The following is a 9,467-nucleotide window of genomic DNA, read 5'->3' as shown; positions in this document are numbered from 1 at the left end:
GGAGCCAACGGGGCCCCGCCCGGTGAGGGGCCTGACGACGGCGCCGGCCGCGGAAAGGCCGCAGCCCCCTTACGGGGTGCCCCGCCCCCTGCTGGCCCCGCCCCCGCGCGGCGATTGGCTGGCGGCGCCCCGGCGGAAGCAGCGTGGTGGGATGGCGCGGGCGCTGCGGGCGCTGCGTGCGGCGGCGGGACCGGGACCGGGACCGGGACCGGGACCGGGACCGGGACCGGGACCGCGCGTGCGCTTCGGGCCCAGCCCCACAGGTAACGGCCCGGCCCAGCGGCGCGCGGCCCCGCGGGCTCCGCCGGGCAGGGGCGGGCAGGGCCCGGCAGCGCTGCTCCTTCGCCCTCTTCGCCCGCGGGCGCCGCCGGGGCGCTCGGCGCTGGGTGGGGAGAAGAGGCCCCGGCCCGGTCCCCTGCGGCGAAAAAGCCGTCGCCTCGCCCTCGCCCCGCGCGCCTCGATGGCTCCCGCCGCCTCGGAAATGCCTGTTGGCTCCGAAACTCACCCCCGGTTTGCGGCGCCCGGAGTGGAGCGGCGCCCGTCCCGTTTGCGGAGCCGCCTCCCGGCCCCGGGAGCGCTCTGCCCGTGGGCCTGCCCCGCGCGGGGTGCGGTGCCGTCAGGAGGGGCCTCGCCGCCTTCTGCTCTGGCGGCTCCGGGCTGTGAGCGCAAGACCGCGGAGCAAATGTCAGCTGTGACTACGGGGCGGTGGCCTTTCGTCAGCGCTTTAGCCTCTAAAACGTGAGCTTACTGCAATTTCGGCAGTAACTTGGATCCGGTTTGTGCTGGACCTTATGCCCGTGTAGTGTGCCGAGTGTTGGCTAAAGTTCTTGCCCTTGGTCCCTCTCTGAAGTACGTGTTTTCACCGCTAAATTGTGAAGCTGAGTTTCTGCTAGTAATTTTCAAAGTTAGATTCACCTTCTCAGTATGGAAATAATTCTTTAGCATCTGCAGTGTCTTATGAAAGGCTACGAAAGTGGCATTTCAAGTATATTCTAGTTTATGAGTGATTTGCAGATCACTTCAGGGAGCACGCTTTTGGAAGGCAGTTATCAATGCTTTAGATCTATAGCCAAGGTAGGGCTTTAATGGCCCACAAGGCAAATAAGCATTTCAGTGCAACATCTCTCCCAGCCTCCTCAGTATTCAATGTCAGTTTGTATTACAGTAGGCATTGCCCTTTCAGCTCATGTTTAAAAATCCCTTTATTGTGCTTTATTTATTATGTTCTGCTCTGATTTCCATATGGTAAACAGGTTTTCTCCACTTGGGTGGCCTTCGCACTGCTTTATACAATTATATTTTTGCCAAAAAACACCAAGGGACTTTCATTTTGAGAGTGGAGGATACAGATCAAAATCGAGTGGTGCCTGGAGCTGCAGAAGGAATAGAAGATATGCTGGATTGGGCAGGTAATTTACAAAGCTATGTATTTCATTTTTTACCTACTTGGAGATTCTACTATATTTAGAGACTGACAATACCAAAACCCAGACTATTTTGGATGATGGTAAGCTCTGCAGTGTTTCAAACAGGTGATGAATTGGCTGATGATGTAGTGATGGTGTAGTTATTGTTATTGCTGGATATCAGGAAAGTCCTGTTGGAAGAGTATTTCGTAGAAGAAATGACTAGTTAGGTTTCTTTTGGCTGCTTTGTCTGACACACGAAATGGTCCAAATTTATGAAAGTGGAACAAGATACAGCTCTAACAAAGGCTGTGCATGAGGGGCTTGATGGAAAGTTCAGAAGCTGGAACTCGCAGACCTTGGTGTAAGTTGATAAATTGTTTGTGTACAGATTGTTTGCTAAAAGGGATATGGAGTTATCAGTTCTCATTTTGAATTCTTTGCTTCTTTTTGAAAGTTTAAGAACTAAAAGTGAGAGTGATTTTTAGAATATAGATTTATTGTAAACTTAGGCCCAGATTCCGCAAATGTTTCCGTTATTGGACTGATAAAACAACTTTGCTATTGAATAGTAATTTTGGAGTATGTAAAATAATTGGCTAACATCTCAGCTGCATTTCTGTAGTATTAGTGTCATTTACTATAGTAAGGATGTACACTGCTTTGTATGTGTACACCTGAGTACATTTCGCTCTAGGTAATGCATATGACTCACTCAGCTTTTTACTAGGTTTTGGTGTTTTTCTCTACTCGGGACTTCGCACTCAGTACTGTAAACTCTGATGTTGTAGACGGGGGTTAGTTTTCTGAGTATAGGGTAATCCGAGTCCTGTGCTGGCATGCAGTTAGCTGGCTGTTCTGGAACAGAAACAGTCTTTGGATGTTCTGTAGACTCTTGCCTTTTAAACTTTATTAAATGTGCTCTGACTGTGGATTTCACTCTGCCTGAGGGCTTTTCATATCCCATCACACTGATATTTCAGGTATTCCACCTGATGAGAGTCCTCGCCGGGGTGGTTCTTTCGGACCCTACCAACAGTCACACAGGCTCGACCTTTATAAGAGAGCCAGTGAAGTGCTTTTGGAAAACGGCACAGCTTATCGCTGCTTTTGTACCCCTCAGCGTCTGGAACTGCTGAAGAAGGAGGCTTTGCGGAATCAACAGACCCCACGGTAGGGATTCCTTTTCAGCTGAGTGGTTGCCTCTGTGCTTCATGTTTACAAAAACTAATGAAGAAATGTGTGGCACTGCTCTTAAAGACAGCAAATGGCTGAAGGCAAGAGCAGTATGACAGTTTAGCTCATATTTGCACTTTCACTTCAGGGTAACATCCGGAGCTAAAGTCAAAGGAACGAGTGGGCAGCCTGATTGGTGCTCCTCTCTATTTTTGCGATGGATAATAAGCATAACTGGTGAATATTCATAGTCTGGCTGTATAGGAGGAGGAGAAGAAAGCAAAACCCTTACATGTTTAGAGGAGTGACCTACAGAGGTAAAGTGATTTGACTGGACACATAGTGGGCAGATCAAAGCTACAATTTAGCAATCGATTTAGAGTTCACATAGGTGTTTGGGAAATGTAAAAAGAGTCAGAGGGGATTGGCCTATGTGGAACTGAGACACTCATTCTCCTGTTTCAAAGGTATGACAACCGGTGTCGGCACCTGACATCCAAAGAAGTGGCTGAGAAACTGTCACAAGGTTTTGAGTGGATAGTCCGATTCCGGCTCGAGAAGGGTGTGGAGCCCTTCCGGGACCTGGTCTACGGCTGGAGCAAGCACGAAGTGGCCGATGTGGAAGGTGATCCGGTGATTCTCAAGGGAGATGGCTTCCCGACTTACCACCTGGCAAATGTGGTGGATGACCATTACATGGGAATCAGCCATGTTTTGCGTGGAACTGAGTGGCTTACTTCCACATCCAAGCACCTCCTTCTCTACAGAGCCTTTGGCTGGGATCCTCCTCAGTTTGGTCACCTCCCGCTGCTTCTGAACAAAGATGGCGGTAAACTGTCCAAAAGGCAAGGGGACATTTTTCTGGAGCGTTTCGCTCAGGATGGCTACTTGCCAGAGGCTCTGCTGGACATTATAACCCACTGTGGCTCTGGATTTGCAGGTAATGAGAACAGGTGTTAGTATCTGCTAGCATACTACTTGATGTTGTTCTGGGGGAAAGGGTTAAATTTGTTTTAGTAACTTGGACAGTACTTGAAGGGATCAGAGAATGGATGTCAAGTAAGCAATCTGAATGTGCTTCTGTCACTGAAATGCCACCAGTGCTTCTGCAGAGCTCCTGAGAGAGACTGGGTGGTGCACTGGAATGGTGGGAATCTTTCTGCTTCTGTGCAGCCATTTAAATTGAGTATGATGCCTAGTGGGTTTCTACCTGGGACGACGTTCATCTGAAGGTGAAGAGGCTGTAGGTAGGCAGCTGCCTGCACATTCTTGGGGAAACTTCTGTTCTGTGGTTAGTAATTGCAGCATCACATGTAACATCTTCCACACTGCTTGTTTAACCTGAAAGACTGTGAGGAGCTGAGTCAATTACTCCTTCTGTTGCCCTCGCTCTGTAGGGATCACAATTAACTTGTATTTCAGGAACCATGCTTGGGAATTAAACCTTTTCTGGGCAGTGAAGCTTCCTGGCTGTGAGTGTTTCTTCTGTTGGGCTGAATGATGCAAGAGGTGTTTCACTGAGGAGTGTAATGGAGCCAGCCAGAATGTCCCAGTTTCTAATTCCTCACCAGTAGTTAGCAGAGCCTGTTGTGTAAAGGGCAGCTTCCTGTGTGTGCCCACTGTAAGTTCTTTCCTATTCGCCTGGGTATGTCCGTGCTTTCTATTAGTGCTGTGAAAAGTAGCCCTCCTATGTCACTTGTTCCTTTGGTGTGCAGCAGCATTGAGCTTGAGGTTTTTAATGAAAAGCAGTGACGCTAGTTCTGTGCAGGAGAATGAATGCATGTTATGCCCTTGTTGGATTATTTTGCAGAGAATCAGATGGGGAGGACTTTGGAAGAGCTGATCTTGCAGTTTGAAATAGGCAGAATTACGACCCATTCTGCCCTACTGGATCTTGAAAAACTCCCAGAATTCAACAGGTATTAATATCAGTGGTAACTTTAAAACTTAGTAATCTGTAGATCAGCAAGAATTTCCTACTAGCACTTGGCTTGTCTGGTGATTCTGTTTATCTGATCCCAGTACTTAATCCTCCAGCTGTGGCTTTTTCGCTGTGCTACACATAGTTCCTGCTTGTCCCTTTCCTTTGTCGTCTCCCCTCCTACATTATGCTAGGACACTGGTGTCAGGTGTGCTGTGGCAACCTAGGCAGATAGTATGTAGCTGGGAGGATGCAAGGTCTTAAGTTTAGATGCAAAATAACATCTAAAACCAGGCAACACTTCCAGAAGATACTTCTAGAAATACATGTATGTATTTCTAGGATGTTGTGCAGCTAACAGGTATCATGTCTTTCAATGTGGTGTATTAGAGCTTAAGACTTTATTTTTGAATGTCTATCCCAGGTTTAATGTTGCTTTTCTAACAATTCTACAGATTTAAGTGGTAGATGTTGTGAGACTGAGATGATTAGATTCAGTCAGTCTAACCCAAAGAAGTCCGAAAGCAGTTTTCTTCTTTGTTACAGGATTCACCTCACCCGCCAAATCGAGAATGAGGGGCTACGACAGAAGTTAATTAGAGACTTGCAGTTGCTGGTGGAGAGTGTCTATGGGGATCAACATGTGGATAAAGAGGTTCTAGAAAAGAATTATGTGGAGCGAGTCCTTCTGCTGAGAAAAGTATGAAAAGTGATAACATTGTGCTGCCATTTTGGGGAGGACTGGAGCATGGGGAGCAAAGGTGTTGTGGGATTCCTTGATGAAGACTCATCTGGTTTCCAAACACTGCTTTCATCTGAGCTCTGAAGCCTGCAAATAGCAAAGGGCTGTTGTAAACAGCAAGTGGTTGTCACTGGCAGTTCAGGTGATTGTGTGCATGCGTACTGCCAAAACACAATGGTATAGCTGGCTGACCTGCAGGAATGGGTATCGTGAATGTCTTGGTGGGTTTTGCAGAGTTCCAAGCTCATCTGTACTTTGCTGAGCTAGGAGAGAGCTCCCTTGTAGATGAGTCTTGAAAACTTCTAAGGATGTGTCCCACTACCTCTCTGGGTGACCTAGCGCTGTGCTGTCCTCCTAGTGAAGAAGCTTTCCCTCGTGTCTAGTCTGAACCTCCCAAGCTGCAACTTGTAGCCATTGCTTGTGTTTTACCATCTGCTGCTACCAGAAAGAGTCTGGTTCCATTGTCTTTGTAACTGTCTTTCAAGCCAACGTAGGCTGCTATGAGATTCCCCGCTTGGCATCATTTGTCAGACTAAAAAGGCCTGGGTTCTTCCACCTCTTTTCACCGGTCACGTGGTGCCAGGTACCTTGCCCTCTTAGTAGCCCTGTGTTGGAGATGGTCTGCAGCTTCTCAGCATCCCTCTTGGTTTGGGGGACCCAGAAGGTTTGGTGCTGCTGGTGCCCAAATAGGGGGGATGATAACTTCCCTTAGTCTCTTAGAGCTGTGCTCCTCTTCAGGTAGTCGAGGATGTGGCTTGCCCATGGTGGGAAGGCTGAGCACTGAGGGGGCCTGTTGTACACAGTGACTGCTCTTCTCTGGCTTTGGGCGACTGGGTAGCATAAGGCACTTCTCCTTCACTGCTGTTCCATGCTTTGAAAGCAAAGTGAAAGCAGCTACTTTTCAGAAGTGGGTGTAGCTCTCAGCATCAAACCAGCGGGGTTTGTGAGTTGAGAGTCCTGATATCAGGCAAGTGGCAGAGTGCAGGCTGTAAAGGGGATAGGAGATACCGTGGCTCTTCCCAGTGCCAGGAAAGTGGGTGAGCCCAGCTGTTTCCCAGTCTGCCCCCAGGATGCTACTGTATTATCTGGGGAATTTCTCTTGAAGAATAAAGCATCCTTTATAAGGACCGGAAAGGACCCCGTCAGTTATAACATGAAGATTGTGCTCTGGCAACGGAGTCTAGGTTAAACATGTGACTTCCCACTTGTCGCATGAGAACTAGCAGATGAATGTGGCAAGCCACTTCCCAGGGACTAGCTCTGAGTCAGCTTGCGTGTGGCTCTACAGTACTGGTACAGCAGCCCTTTGGGCTTTTTTCCTATCCCTGTTCACACCGGTTAGTTTTGGGTGTGAAAAAACAAAGCAGGCTAAATGTCAGTATTGACGTTTCTTCTGAGCACGTACAAAGCACAAAGCAGTGGTGCATTTGGACCCCTTTTTAACTGTCTGTAAAATTCAGATAGAATTAGTTTCCTTCTTTTTCCCCTTGCAGCTTAAATCTCAGTCTTGACAGCTTAGCTTTCTTTCTACAGGGTCACATAAGCCTCCTGAAGAACCTGGTGTCATGTGATTATTCTTACTTATGGGTTAGGCCCTCCGTGTCTCGAGAGCAGCTACAAACTATTTCTGCAGAAGTAGATGAAATAGGAAAACTAGTCACAGGGTAAGTGTCTCCTTCCAGCTCCCTCCCTGCCCACCCACCCGTTCACCCCAGAGTTTTACTGCTTGACTGCTGTACTGATATTGGACATGCTGTAGTTTTGTTTTGCTTTACTTTGGAATGTGCTGTAGTTAACAATTGGTGAGAAATTCTGTGCATTTGTAATTGAAAGACTGCTTGCCAGCTTTTGAGAGCTATTAATGCTCTCAAGCAAGGACTGTCACTTACAGATTTTTGTAAAGCATGAAGCACAGTGGAGTTTGTATGGTAACATGATGCTGAACTAGGTTAAAGTTATGGTTTCACAAGGCAAAGTCTTTAGCACCAATAGTAAGTTAAAGTGGTCCCACCTGCCAACCTATGGGTATATCCATGTGCATCACCAACGCAACTGTGAGCAGAGGCAGTGCTGTGACAGAATAGGAACGAAGGGCAGGAAAGTATACCTTAAACTGCTTCCGTTGCCAGAAGGTTTTGCAAAATTGGTCTGAAGTAGCTGGTAGTCTTGTAAGACATTTGCTTACTTGCATTCAGCATTTTCATTGGGATAACTCCTGCTGGAATTCCTGGGTAGGAATCCTCTGTCCTATATGTCACCAGACTGTCAGGATATCTTCTTTCCTTAAGGCTCATGAGAAGGCAGGCAGCTGTTTTGACTGTGGAGGAGTTGAACAAAGACCTGAAAAGCCTCCAGAAGCAAACTAGAGAGACTAAGTACAGCAGCGTGATGAAGCTCCTTCGCTTGGCGCTCAGTGGAAAGCAGGTAAGAAATAAATAAAAGTTCTGAGACTGGGACTTTCTCGTCTCTTAGCAGCCATTTTCTCTGTAATTGCAGAATGTTAGTATTTGGTCTGGACATCTTGCAAGAGTTGACGTCAGTTGCTGTTATGGGTGAATGTACTGATATAAAGAAATTCTGAAAGTTTTGGAAAGGCAGAAGTTACCAAAGCATGTATATGCAGTCACAAATCTGAAGTTAGAAACCCCCCTGGATCAGCTGTAGAGTGTTGGCAAGGTGATAGGCTTTGGACAAAACTGGGTTCTTGTGTGCAATGCAATGTGTTTCTCTGTTTTTACAAGCTTCAAAAAGTTTTATGAAACATTCTTAAAAGCCTACTTCTGGCTTATGCTCTGGTATCAATGCTTTTGGTTCAGTTTGACCCATATCGAGCATTTTACTTGGGGGGGGGGGAGGAGAAACTGAATCTTGTCTTTAAACCGCTAGTAAGGCTCTTACTCTTGATCTAACAGCAATCTGATAGTTAATCACTTTGCCATTTCCTGTGTGACGATGCATGAACTTGTACTGAAAAGTGTCAGTTTCCATCTGTGCAATGACTTCTTGTATGTTTTCAGCATGGACCAAGTGTTGCTGAAATGATGGTGACTTTGGGACCCACAGAAGTGTGTGAAAGGATGCACAAAGCACTGTCTAGCTAATAAGAGACAGAAATGACACCAGCAGCCATCCCTGGGATTCAGACGGTGTGGGCCCCATGTGTTGTTGTCCTAGACCTGTATGTTGTTGTTGCAGTAAGATTATCTTTGATCAGATGATTTGGGCTTTGGACCAGGCAGGTGTCACCATGGTGTTCCAGATCTGTATCTGTCTACACTTAAGCATAAGCCAGTTTGTACAGCAGAGGAACTAAATACAGATTTAGATCTGTCCTTGTGCTTTCATCCTGTGGAAATAGCCTGGTTTTCAGGTTGGGATAAAAAGACTTTTATCTGCATTTGGCATTCAGATCCAGACCATGTGGACAGAAACTAATGTTATTTCTGATACCAGCACAGTTTGTCTCAAGCAATCAGTCTCTTTTTGGAGAGAGCCTCGCAACCAGAGGACCAAGAGTCACAGCTGACAGGTCCCCAACAAGTGGTAGAAGGAGAGGCTGCGGGGGTGAAGAGCTAGTGCCCTCGTAACCGCTGCACAGCACCTGCCAGCCTGCGCGAGATGCGCAGTGAGAAGGTCTGTGTACGGGAGAGCCCTTGGCTGCTTGTCCCCGCGAACTGCGTTTGTCACGTGTAGTTCAGCTAAAAATATCCCCCGCAATAGGTTTGCTTTTCCTTTTTTGGATGAATGGTGATGGGTGTGTCCTTTTTATTTAGTTCTTTCCCCTGTGTCTGTCCCCCTGCACAGTAATGGAGGAGGAAGAAAACGCAGGGATATTTTACAATGACGCCCAGCGTCACTAGTCTGTAACTCCATGCCGTAATAAAACCCGTGGCCTTTTCACCTGCCGTTTGAGCGCGGTGAAGGAAGCCGGCCGGGCCGCCGGAGTCTTGTCTGCTTTTCCTCAGAAAACTATTTTCCAGAAACGGGTGCTCGTGTCCTCACGAGCACTGTGTTTGCGAGTGAATTTAATATTCACGTATGCAAAATAAATGTATTAATATATATATAATATATACAAACCTATACATATATATAAAATAATAACTGGTGGAGTTGGTGTTCACGTGCCTGGGGCGGGGCGGGTGCCGTCGGGTGAGGCCGGGGCGGGAGGGAGCGGCCGCCGCTGGCAGCGCGCCCGGGGCGGCGGCGGCGGTGGCGGGCG

At 47.6% G+C, this 9,467-nt stretch overlaps 1 protein-coding gene across 1 annotated transcript; it reads left to right on the top strand.

Moving 5' to 3' along the window:
* Nucleotides 1-47: 47 nt before the first annotated feature.
* On the top strand, nt 48-9,355 carry EARS2 (glutamyl-tRNA synthetase 2, mitochondrial). Its single transcript, XM_026104000.2, has 9 exons — nt 48-263; nt 1,254-1,409; nt 2,390-2,579; nt 3,050-3,522; nt 4,393-4,501; nt 5,050-5,203; nt 6,779-6,909; nt 7,534-7,669; nt 8,263-9,355. The coding sequence occupies exons 1-9, from the start codon at nt 152-154 to the stop codon at nt 8,344-8,346; spliced, it is 1,545 nt and encodes a 514-aa protein (XP_025959785.2). The 5' UTR covers nt 48-151; the 3' UTR covers nt 8,347-9,355.
* Nucleotides 9,356-9,467: the final 112 nt, after the last annotated feature.

The sequence above is a fragment of the Dromaius novaehollandiae genome, chromosome 14, assembly GCF_036370855.1.
Source record: "Dromaius novaehollandiae isolate bDroNov1 chromosome 14, bDroNov1.hap1, whole genome shotgun sequence".
Classification (NCBI taxonomy): Eukaryota; Metazoa; Chordata; class Aves; order Casuariiformes; family Dromaiidae; genus Dromaius; species Dromaius novaehollandiae.
This window is presented reverse-complemented; position numbering and strand designations above follow the sequence as displayed.

Bases quoted from the DNA above. Each gene is read 5' to 3' on its own strand.
- EARS2 (XM_026104000.2), top strand. From the start codon at position 152: ATGGCGCGGGCGCTGCGGGCGCTGCGTGCGGCGGCGGGACCGGGACCG. The intron at 1,410-2,389 runs GTAATTTACAAA...CTGATATTTCAG, and splicing joins AGATATGCTGGATTGGGCAG to GTATTCCACCTGATGAGAGT. The intron at 3,523-4,392 runs GTAATGAGAACA...ATTATTTTGCAG, and splicing joins CTGTGGCTCTGGATTTGCAG to AGAATCAGATGGGGAGGACT.